We start from the raw sequence: 12,659 nt of genomic DNA, 5'->3' as shown, positions 1-12,659 counted from the left end.
AAGGAGGAAGAAGGGGAAAGGGGGAGAAGAAGAGAAGAGGAAGGGGAAGGAGATGGAGATAGGAGATAGAGATAGAGATGGGAGATGAAGATGGGAGATGGAGGGCAGTCATGAGGAAGGGGAGGAGAGGAAGGAAGCAGCAAGCAGCACCAGACAAACAGTAGACATTTCATTTTAACTCAGTTATAATCATCTATATTAAAGACAAAGGGTCAAAGAACAAACCCCTTTCTCCATTTATAAAACCAGCTGCCAACCATGTACCAAACTAATTACAATTTACAAATATAGGAACAAAACTGAAGGCAAATACAGTGGACGACTTAACTGCAACACTGTTAAAGGACACACAGGGCATGGAAAGCTACAGTCGTCTATGTGCCAAACTACACTCAACTGGCACTGGCAGGCTTTAAAATGAGGACTTAGCACAGTAAAACCAAACTGGAACTCGAATGAGACACACACAAGGTGTAAACCAACAAACAAGCACTGGCTGGGTCTTCCTTTCTCTCCATGAAGTCAGTGGGCATTAACTGCACCACAGAAAACACATCTTATTTCTAATTACCTATTAAAACAAAACAGACTGGATATATTTCAAGGTTACTTCAAATCCAAGAAATGTTGCAAATAATAAAGTCTACATGTTTGTAAGCAAATTAATTAAACTTTGAAAATAGCAAAGGCTTTAACCAAAATAATTAAGCCAGGAAAATAATATAGTAAACCTTTTCCCTAGTTTTGTAGTCAAATAAAGATAGCAAGATTAAAAACAGAAATATTAAAATCTGGAAGGGATATAAAATTAAGTTATAATAAAGAGGAAATTTTAAAAGCTTTGATCATCTCCAAATAACAACAACAACAAAAAAAACAAATTAAAGAAGTAAAGAAAAGTACTAATTTACAGGGAGGTAAAGGTCAAAATTAAAGAAAACTTCTAAAGGAAATGAATAAACCAGAAGCTGTGGGGGATTTTTAATATAAAAATAAAATATTTTAAATAAATAAAAAGAAAAGCTGCCCAGAAAGGAGGAGGAGGAGGAGGAGGAAGAGAAGGAGAAGGGAGGAGGGAGCCCAAGCACGGAAACAAGGACAGAACTATAGCCGCTGTCCACAGTTTCTGCTACCAATGAAAATCTAAGAGTCACTTACACAAGAAAAGGTGTACAATCAGTACTGTCCCAAACCCAACAGCCACTGCAAGGAGACACTGGATAGCCTGTTTTAATTTTACATTAATGGGACCGCTATTCATATTTACCTTATGCAAGACCATGTTTAAAAAAAAAAAAAAACTCTCAAATGATTTTGTAATCAAACAGAAGTTTCCAGTACCTGATAAAATGGTGAGTGACACATATCAACATGCATAAGTGGTGGCGGTACACCGTCCTCTGACCCCACCACTTGAAAGATGGAGCAGGAGGAGCAGGGGTCCAAGGCCTCTTAACATAGTGAGTTCAAGGCTGGCTACGGCTATGTTGAGACTCACCCCACAAAGTAATAAACTTCTCGGAGAAACAAACCTAAAATTTTAAATGGCTTTTTGAAAATATGGTAGGACACTATACTATACTAATAAAATTAATATTCTCTGAACAAATGCTAATGTATAGTTAAGCCTTGGCTTATGCGATATAGGTATTTTAAATCAAATGGAGACATATAAAATAATTAAAATGTCAGGACACCTAAAAAGCAGAGAAACTGTGACCATTGATGTGTGATAACAAAGATTTCAATAAAACACATTAAAAGCATTTCGGAGGAACATTTAAGGACCAGAGAAAATATCAAAAATGCAATTTTTCTAATTAAAATACAGAGAACAACATAGCATGGTTCTTGGCCTTGTTTTTCGCTAAGGCACAATTTTGTGTTAGAATGCCAGCACTATAGGCAGGCTGGTACAAGGCTGTGCTAAGTGGGCTGTCTTGGTTCACGGCAGCCTCCGTGTGATTTCCTTCTGAACACCACCGCAGGTCCTGAACTGCATACAGAGCACACAGAGGAGAGCCCTGGGTGGAGATGTAAAGGCACAGCCACCATCAGAGGCCCTGCTTCGGAGTTCAGAGTCCTTACAGAATGTGCTCATTTCACAATTCCAGGGACGCTGAAGGCAGGAGCTGTCTTATCTCTCAGGGGGGGTGGGGGGGTGGGGGGGGGGTGGGGGGGGGGGCAGAGCTTTTGAAAGCACATAAATACTGCTTAGGGTGAGCAATTTTAATTTAAAATTTTAACTGCTCAACAAAGTTTAGTGTTAAGGGCATTATTTTTACAAGATTAAAGGTTAGTGAAATTCTACCTTACAGCACCATTTTAGAGAGTACACTGCTACACACAGATAAACATGTCTTTGTCTTTTATTCTTAAAGGACACCCACGATACAAATGGAATCAGTTTTCTTAAATGTTCTTTCTCTACTCTAAAAACACTACATTAAGTAAGGAGCACAATAGGTATTTTTATTTATCTTGATAATACTTCAAACAAGTTTCAATTAAGATAAAATTTTAAAGATGCAACAAGGCTGAATGTCAGCAAATAGTTCTCAGAGAGGTCACAATCAGTTGATGGCCATACGTACCACTGTGACCCTACCCACCCCCAACTGGTCTCAGAAGCTAAGTAGGACCCAACCTGCTGACTTGGATAGATACAAGTCACATCCAATGATTGTTTTGTACTCTAAGATCACCAAGAATCAAGTGTATGACATAGACAACACAGAACACTTCACAGGCTGGAGAGATGGCTCCGGGGTTAAGAGCACTGACCACTCTTGCAGAGGGCCTGAGTTTGATTCCCAGCACCCACATGGCAGCTCTCAGCTGCCTGTAAGTCCAGTGCATTTGGCCTTCTTGGGCCCCACATATACACAATGCATACACAGACAAGCAGACATATGCATAAAGTCAAATAAGCCTTTTTTAAAAGAACATTTTTAATCACCAGTCATGCAAAACAATGTAACTATTGACATTTTAGTCAAAATATAAATATTTGTCTTTAAAATATTACTTAAAAATTAGATAAAAGACATCAAATCTCTAAAAAAGTGGTTATGACTATGTACTATAGGATTCCACTATCTGATCTTCTTTTTATTTCACTAGATAAGAGGCAAGGCTTTTGTCTCACACACGTGAGTAGTTCTAGTGTTCCATTTCCTACTACCACACAAATAACAACTGTCAACAACCTCTTCAACTCTCAAAAGCTTTACTTCTCAGCCATGGCTCTTTAAAGAGCATCACTGCACATGTGCGCTCAGCAGCTCAGGGAAATGACCTGAAGCACATGAGGCAGTGTCTCTCGCCTATTGTTAAAAGCTTTTCAGTCTTTGCAACAAATGGTTGAAATCACTATCATTTTGTAACATATTTCTTCTCCATCTGTAAAAAGGGGTGTTTGTATGTTAGGAAACATATTATATATTTTAAAAAACTTGCTATTATTAGATTTGAAATTTGAAGTTTTGATTTTTAAATGCAAATATCAAGTTTATGTAATTATCCACCCTAGATAATAATCCACCCATGGCTACAGACCAGATGCCCAGCAGATAACACTTAGTTGTGTACTTAAGGTCCGGAACAACACTCCACACTTCAGAGTTCTCCTTCCAAAACACAAGAGTTTTATTTTTAAAAAGAAAAGAGAATTCTCTCAGAGAGTATCAACAGGGAAAGTCAATACACAAAATGCTGACTCTTCAACACTGTCCATAAACTGTGCTTAGGTAAGAATTCATTCTATGAGAAACAGACACTGACCAAGAACAGAAACAGATCTGTTGCAGGGCAGGCAGGCATTCAGTAGAGAAAGGTAAGCGAGGCCTGAGCCTGGTGTGGGTGAGGAGCAGGGAAACCGAGACTCTCCACACAGTCCTTGCAGATGGAAACAGAGCAACAGACAGGACCAGGAACCCACTGACTCGTGACAGAGCACCTCAGGAGGTTGCAGCCACTAAGGAAATGATTCTAGTTTACAAGACAGTTCACAAAAGAAACCCACTAAGCACAAATGGATTCACTAGAAAATTCCATCTCACATTGCAGAATTCACACTAGCTCTACACAAGGACTTTCAGAAGATGGAAGGAAGACATGCCATATTGTACCAAATCAGCATACCAAACGTGTCAACGGTGTGGGGAGCTAGGCAGAGGAAAGTGCACGTATCTTCCTAGGCATAAATGTAAAAACATTTTTTGTGGGACTGGAGAGAAAGCTCAGCAGTTAAGAACACTGGCTGCTCTTCCCCAGTTTAATTCCCAGCACCCAGATGGTGGCTCCTGGCCTTCTGTGAAAGGATCCGATGCCCTCTTCTGGCATGCAGGTGTAATTGCAGACAGAGCACACATACATAAAAACACTTTCTTTTTCTCTTGTGTGGATCTGAGGATAGAATCCACAGCTTTCTGGGTTGAGCTCTCACTGGGCTTCAGCCCCAGCCTAAACTGCAAACACCCGAGCCTGCCATGCATCTGCCTGCTGAGGGAGGGCTGGGATGACTGACAGGACATTACAGGCACGCAGCTCATTTTTAAAATTTAACCAGAACTTAAGCATTTTCACACCCGTATAATAAATGGCTGAGGTTTGAAAATCAGAGACACTGAGTGTGTTGTGTCTAAGGCTAAATTCTGATCCTACAGGTAATGTGCTTTGTGCCCTCACACCGGGAAGGGAAGGTGTCTTACCATAATTAAACTGACTGTTGGACTTCTCACAGTTGATGATGTTGAACCTATATGCCACACCAGGCCGCATCCCACTGACTTCAAAGTAGAACCACTGATGGTAATGGTTACTGTTTATATCAGAGTTCAGGATAAGGTCGTACTCGCTTCTGAAACACAAGACAAAGACATCTGCCAGCAAGTCCAGAGAGGCCGTGTGCACACCAAATGAGAACATTAAAATGGCTTACTTTCTAATTTGAATTACTTTGCGCAGATTCCCAGATTCAAATTTTGAGTTAAACTTCAAAGTATCTCCTTCTTCTGGAGTGGTATAGCTAAATAAATATTTAAAATAAACATATTAAAATATATTACACTTGAACAGACAAGCAAAGACTAAACTTAGAGGGAAGATCTAAAACACACAATGTTTCTGCTCCCTTTTACAACAAAGACTGTAACAAACACAACAAGGAAAACCCCTGACTTACAGTCACACTCCAACTGTAATTACAAAGGACTGACTCCTACACTTATACCCACAGGGAGCTTTGCCTTGCTGAACAAATGTCACTTCTGAAATACTGATTATCACACATGAGAGAAGAGATTCCCTTTTTAAACTGCCTGGTAAGCGGCTGTAAGTCTAACAAACCACGCTGCCCTTGCCCGTTAGCTACCACGGAAGGCTCAGGGGCTTTCCCTTCCCCCACCATGCTGCGGAGCGCCCACATGCCAGGCCCTAGCGTTGTCTGTCCAACCCCCACAGAAGGAAGACCCCCCACTCTTCTGAGGATCCTGCCCCGGTCACATCGGTTAAGGACGAGCTGGGTCTGCCCACACTGGAGGTTCTGGGATTTATTTGTCTACATCTAGCACAGAAGCATGAACAATGGAATAAAGACATTAAATAAGATACGGTTCTTCTTCCCTGCTGTAAGAACACTCTCAGGTCAGTAATGGTGACAGACACCTCCAGACTGGGAGGACTACTGTAAGTCCAAGGTCAGCCTGAGCTACACAGTGAGTTCCACGTCAGCCTAAGGTACAGTGGGAGACCCTGCCATAAACAACAACAAAGAGTAGTTTAAACTCAGTCACCATCTTTGACAGAGCTTTTACTCACATATCTACCAACAATTACTTTTAAAAGTTTGTTTCCTCCAATCATAATAGATAAACTGTGCAATTTCCTCCAAGTATTAACACAGTAAGGGGAGAAGAGACCCACAATAAACTGACCATATTTCTTTCCCTCAGTGGTTGTAATTTGTATTTATTTACTACAGTTAAATCCTCACACATATACCAGTGCTAATGCAAAAGTAGCAAGTGGCCTGGCAGGCAGGCGCAAGGCCAGGCGGGAGCCGCAGTGACTGGGGCAGCAAAGGCCAGCCTTCCTTGTGATCCCACACTGTTCAGTGGAGTTCACTTTTCCAAAACCATAGTACCATATCATAATCTTTACATTTCACCTACAACCAAAGGCTTCCATATCTTTAAAATAAACAAGATTTCTCATGATTATCATACACCTACCTGTTACAGAATGAGAACAGCAACAATGAAGCGGGGAAGATACGACAGAGAGATAACGATTTTATCCTTTAGACATAACACTAATAAATAAAACTATGAATAACAAGGCTTTAGCAAGCAGACTCACGTAGGGTTATCTAAGTCATACACCACTCGGTCTATGATATCGTTCTGGTGTATCAGCCTCTCAATGTCTTGGGCAATTTTTGTCCTGAAATCACAAAAGACAAATGTGACAAAGTTGACTACCATCTGCCTCTGACACCAACACACAACCTTCTCCCAGGTTTAAGTCTGGCATGGAAAGTGCCATCACACCTAATTTCAATGATTACGTTCTAGTTTGGTTTAACCAGGGCCACCTATGTCAGTACTGGAGTGGAAGTGTCTGGGAGCCTAGAGTCAGCAGTGAGCACCCAATGCAAGGCAATGGTGCCCTGCTCTCCAAAGCTACTAGTAGCTGGGAAGACAGTCAGGGCTCACAGGAACAGGAAGTAAGACTGCATGAGGAGTGCTCCTAACTGTTTGTTCCTTTGCCTGATGAAATGAAATACATCCCCTGTACTGGCTGGTTTTCTCTGTCAACTTGGCACAAGCTAGAATCATCAAAAAGGAAAGACTCTCAGTTGAGGAAATGCCTCTATGAGATCCTAATGTTTAGGCCTTTTCTCAATTAGTGATCAATGGGAGAGGGCCCACTGCGGGCTGTGCTAGCCCTGGGCTGGTGGTCCTGGGTTCTATGAAAACGCAGGCTGAGCAACTTATGAGGCTCACACCACCATGACCTCTGCATCAGCTCTGGTCTCCAGGTTTCTGCTCAGTTTAAATAACTGTCCTGACGTCCTCCCATGAAGAACAGCAACGTACAAGTGTAAGCTGAATAGGCCCTTTCCTCCCTAACTTGAATTTTGGTCATGGTGTTTTGTCACAGCAATAGAAACCCTAACTAAGACATCTGCCATATATAATTTTACTGCTACTTTTATCATCTACATTGAGAAGACATGCATATCAATCTTTTTATTTTGTTTTGATTTTTTTTTTCAAGACAGGATTTTGCCATGTAGCCCTGGTGGTCCTGGAACTCATTCTGTAGACTAGACTGTCCTGAAACTCACAGAGCTCCACCTGCCTCTGCCTCTAGAGTGTTGGGATTGAAGAAATGAGCAGTCACCACGCAGCACATATGAATCTAGCAACAGACCTTTTCTTTTACAACTGCATCAGAGACTTCAACAGAATTTATTTATTCTATACTGAATTTTGTTTTTAAAACAATTAGGATAAAGACAACCATACAACAGAACTCCAAATAACACTAACAGCATCCCGCAGGGTAACATTTTCAAGTGTGGGGTCTCACTATGCTGCCCAGGCTAGGCTGGTTCAGCCCCGCAAGTGGCTGGGCCTAGCAGTGTACACCAGCATGCCCAGATTACTAAGGCGCTGCAAAGGGAAGGGCTGCATCCTTTTCCTAAAAGTGACAGAACAGTAAAACCTCACTGACTTGACCCCTTTCGTTTGTCACATTCCTAGACTCAAACAGGGAGTGACACTGGCAAATCATTGCCCAAATATCCATCATTCACTCAAAGCAGGTCAAAAGAGGCATGGCAACCGACATGAGCAAACCGAAGTCAAAGTCCTCGATGTGCTTCAAAAATTAAGCATAACTTCAGCTACCCACATTTAGTATTTTTTGACAGGATATGAAACTTTAAAGCCTCAATTAAGACTACCGAATTATCAGGGTCAACAAACATTTTGTGTAGCAAAAAGGACAGTGCCTATTTCAGGCTTTGAAAACCATAGGATTTCTGTCAGAGTTTTGTCACTGCTGGGGAAATCCACTAAGTTGTCAAGTGAAGCATTAAGTGGTCCAGACACTGCAGGTAGGCGCACGCTGTGGCTTGAAGGCAAGTGAACTCTCAGATGCCCAGAGGCCAACAGCAAGGCCTCCTCTTCAGTGCTTGTTGTAACAAGAGTAGGTCAAAAGTGATGGGAATCATTGCTAAAGAGTCAACAGAGAGGAGAGAGAGCTGGCTGAGTGCTCTCCCAGAGGACCTGGGTTCAATTCCAGCACCCACAGAGCAGCTCACAACTCTGTAACTCCAGTTTCAAGGGATCTGAGGCCCTTACACAGACATACACACAGACAAAACCCATGCACATAAAACAAACATTTTAAAAAATCATTAAGAAACATCACTAAAAGAAGCTCAAGCACAGGTTTTTTCACAGGCTTGCCACATGCTGAGTGTGCACTGCCTGGTGCTACCAACAATTTCTATATTTATTTTTGGCACACTAAATATTACCTCACTTAGTGCTGTTACAATTACCAGATTCTCACTCTGTATTTCAAGCTAAATTTTCAAACAAAATAATAGATCCTTATGCTTCATTTATATTCTATTTTAAAATCACATCTAAACTAAGTATGAATAAAAAAATTGCTAAATATTGCTAAGATCATATGTATTCAAATATCATTAAATAATCATTCATATTATTAGGTGTCATCTAAACTAAGTTTCTACATTGTACCAGGGTCATATTATTGTTCTTTCATTTATGTACGTAATTTGCTTACAAAGTGAAGTCAACCTATATAACTATATTAGTAAATCATCCTGGGCTCCTGGTACTTGTTAAGAACCAACTGAGGAAGAAGCTAAGTAGCCCCTTGTCTCAGACTCCAGCATGCTTATCTCCAGGGTCCTCAGAGATCCCCTGTCCTGGGACAGGCCACTGCCCTGGCCCTGTGACAGGGAAAAGGGACTCTGGCAAAGATCTCAAGGGCAGTAAACACAGCACCCTTGACAACAGCTAGGGGAACCTTTCCAACAAAGCTGTAGGATGCCCGAGGTAACCAATGGAGGGCATTGCTGGAGACTCTAAACTGTTCCTATGGCTCACTGTTTCAGGAGGACTTCTCTGGACATTTCTAGTGAATATTTTAAATGCCTGATCCGATGCTCTGTTATCTCCTACTTGCTATATGTTCTTTTCCTTTCTTGTTACACGTGTAATAAACTTAAATCCAAAGTACAGCAGTCATACAACATTTTCCCACCACAACATGGACGATTTCAAAGCCACACAAAGCATCCTAGAACGTGAACCTATAATTCATCGTAACGTTTTCCTAAAGACCCGAATAGGATCTGTAAGGATTCCTTACACTTGACGGTGGCCCTACTGGGGAGGGGAAGGAAGTCTGCAACTCACCTTTGTACACCATAAGGCCTTTCTAAAATAGGCTCTTTGAAGGGAGGTGGAATGTGTCCAAAATAATCAGGATAAGCCACCTCTGAATATTCTGGAACGGACTTCGTATTTTTCACAATCTCAATATAGAGGTCTGGGTCGTGCAGTGTTGGTCCGTCAGAGGCTTCAACAGAGGGGGCCTGCTCTGTTGATGAGTGGGACTCAGTGTCTTCATCATCTTCCGTTTCAACTCCAGTACAACACAGCTTCCCAAGATGTACTGTCCGCCCTTCAAAAAGAGAACTTCCACACTTAGCCACGTGAGGACAAGCTTTCGTGCATGAGAGGACAGTGAGCGGGAGACCAAAGTCCTTCCTCATTCCTGCGTTCAAGCCCGCGCCTACTTGCGAAGGAACATTCTGCAGTGTGATTCGGTCTAAGGCCTTCACAAGATCATTGTTGAAGCTGTGGGCTGAGGGGGCCGCTCGGCTCTGACCACCCAGCTGCTGCGGCATTGTCCTGTCGTGGCCCTTAGTGTCTTCCTTGGCTTCCTCTCCTTTAGGACTTGCTCTCTCCTTCATTACCACTCCTTTCTTTACGCTCCCTGAATTCCCAGGTACCTCCTCTCCAGCTGTGGGAACTACAATGGGGCCCCGAGCCTTCCCCTCAAACACAAAAGGTTTGGGTTCCTTTGAGATCAGTTCATAGTCCTGTTTAAAACAAAATTGAGTTTAATCTGTTATCTGGCAGTATTAAAATATCGTAATAAAAATAAGGTCATCTTTATTTCATAAGCTACATCAGAAACCTAAGACCTTTTTTTCTGAACTCCATGGGCTCCAGGTGTGGATATGGTGCACACACATACATACATTCAGGCAAAACACTCATACACAGTAAATAAATAAATAAATAAATAAATAAATAAATAAATAGAGAGATAAGTAAATAAAGCAAGGCTGAGAGGCAGCTCAACAACAGAATGTCTGCTCTGCAGGCACAAACGCCTGAGTTCAATCCTCTTCTGCCCTGCAAACTTCAACTTTCATATGCTGCCTAGAAATGACATTCATTTGACCTCACCCAGCAACTGAATAAGCAGACTTACACATCTGGGAACAAAGCAGAAGGTGTTGAGGGTGTAGACACATCTAGCTGTCATGGATCTCAACGGTTAATACTGAAAGCAATTAATTTCACATATGCTTAGTGGCATATGATAGTCCAGGAATTGATTCAATGATGCTTGAATAATATTCTTTCAAAACCACCCCTTGCTTGGGCAAGTCATGAGAGCAAGTAACCTGGCTCTGCCCCTCACCTGATGCAGCACTTGGGAGGGCCACCTGCACCTCCCCTGGGCAGCACAGTCCAACTTGCCCTGGTGGCTCCAAAGAGCTAGTTCCTCCTCTTGCTGACTGCAGCAGGCAGAGAGCTGGTCCCACACCTCCCCTGGGCAAAGTAGGAGAGCTGGCCCTGGTGGCACCGCCACAGGAGAGCTGATGGACTGAACAACCCAGCTAATACCCAGGCCCAGATACAGGGCTTGAAGCAACCCACCCCACATCTACCCCTTCTATGAACTGCTGGAGTCTGTGGATATCTGAGGGGAGTCCCTGTGAAGATCCAGTGCTAATAGCGTAGCAGAAGCCAGAGGCCTGGAACCAGACTAATGACTGGATGCAAAAATCATCTGCAAGTAAAACTGTTTGAGCAAAAGGGTGTACTGTGTGACACACTGCAGTTTCCCCAGAGAGATCTTTTTTCCTTTTGGGGGAGGTAGCAAGGGCAGAGGGCAGATATGGAGGGAAGGGGAGATGAGTGGGATTAAAACACTTGTGTGACATTTACAAAGAACCAATAAAAAGTTAAATAAAATGAAAAATAAAATGCTTTCAAACACTATATATTAATAGAATCAATAAACTTTTATAGTCCTCGATAATATATCATTGAACAGGTACTACTACTCAGGCATATATTTCAAAAGAGGGACAACGCATTTAAAGAAAGTACTGCATTGCATTTCTCTGAAATTTAAAATGGGAAAGACAATTAAGTACAGGACAGCTTCAGCAATAAATCCAGCTATGTTAATAAAAACAGTGTGCTCTTCCCAAACATACAGCACTGAAGCAACTAACAGTCTGTAACGCATTGGCAAAACACAGTACACACGGATACACATGATACACATGATACACACGGATACACATGCATGCACGGCCTAATTACCTGAGGCAGACAGGTCCAGAGCTCCAACTCTCAGAATCATTTTCTTTACTATTTGACCATAGCTAAACTTACTCAGACCCAAAATATGGGTCATGCAACAGAAGTAACCAAACCAAGTTAGCCACCTGTCTGCATCATAAAGGGCTGTTCAGAGACTGTCAGAGTTAGGCTAGCTATGTGGTAAACTAGGATTAGGACATGGGAATCTAAAGACAGGCGTGATCATGACCTGAAAGGGAGAAGTAGCTTGGAAAATAGAGACTCTAACTCGGTTGCTCTCAACCTTTTAATACTGTGACTCTTTAATATAGTTCCTCATGTTGTGGTGATCTCCAACCATAGAGTTGTTTTCTTTACTACTACATAACTCTAATTTCAATACTGTTGTGAACTGTAACGTAAATATCTGATATGCAGGATATCTGATATTCCACCTCCACAGGGACTACACCCCACAGGTTGAGAACCACTGATCTAACCACTAACCCTGTCATCCATTATAAAATCACTCTATTGTATTCCCATACCAAAGCCATAGGTTATATAACATATATTCCTATATGCATAAAATTGTAAGTAAGTGAAGTCATTATATGCTAAGCAATTCCCACCCATAGACTTAAGAACACAGCAGTGTCAAAACAAGTGAGAACAAAATCCACAATTACTTATCTGCCTCAATTTACAAAGTATTTATCTTCAAACGGTTCAAGTGAAGCCAAATACATTAAAAAGAGAAACTCAACAGCTAGGCTGTTCCACACTCCACACTCCTCCCCAGTGCCTCTCCCCAGCTCCCTCCCCTTCCTCCTCTGCCCCTGATTCCCCCACAAATATCCCATCTACCTTTTCCCTGCCCTGATCCCCCCAGCCCATCTACCTTTTCCCTGGCCCTGATTCCCCCCCCCCCAGCCCATCTACCTTTTCCCTGGCCCTGATTCCCCCCCCCCCCAGCCCATCTACCTTTTCCCTGGCCCTGAT

General features: G+C 42.2%; 1 protein-coding gene across 8 annotated transcripts in view; it reads right to left on the bottom strand.

Moving 5' to 3' along the window:
• The window catches only part of Agtpbp1 (ATP/GTP binding carboxypeptidase 1), a 117,495-nt gene that overhangs the window by 45,188 nt on the left and 59,648 nt on the right, over positions 1 to 12,659 (bottom strand). For all 8 annotated transcript variants that reach the window (XM_021179857.3, XM_029485021.2, XM_085831029.1 and 5 more), the window contains 4 exons: positions 9,465 to 10,153; positions 6,361 to 6,444; positions 4,943 to 5,029; positions 4,713 to 4,861 (listed from right to left, as the gene is read on the bottom strand). In XM_021179857.3, the coding sequence (XP_021035516.1) occupies positions 4,713 to 4,861; positions 4,943 to 5,029; positions 6,361 to 6,444; positions 9,465 to 10,153 (1,009 nt within the window). The remainder of the gene's footprint in view (positions 1 to 4,712; positions 4,862 to 4,942; positions 5,030 to 6,360; positions 6,445 to 9,464; positions 10,154 to 12,659) is intronic.

This window comes from Mus caroli, unplaced genomic scaffold (assembly GCF_978045245.1).
Source record: "Mus caroli unplaced genomic scaffold, Mus_caroli_1 scaffold_15, whole genome shotgun sequence".
In the NCBI taxonomy this organism is placed as follows: Eukaryota; Metazoa; Chordata; class Mammalia; order Rodentia; family Muridae; genus Mus; species Mus caroli.
This window is presented reverse-complemented; position numbering and strand designations above follow the sequence as displayed.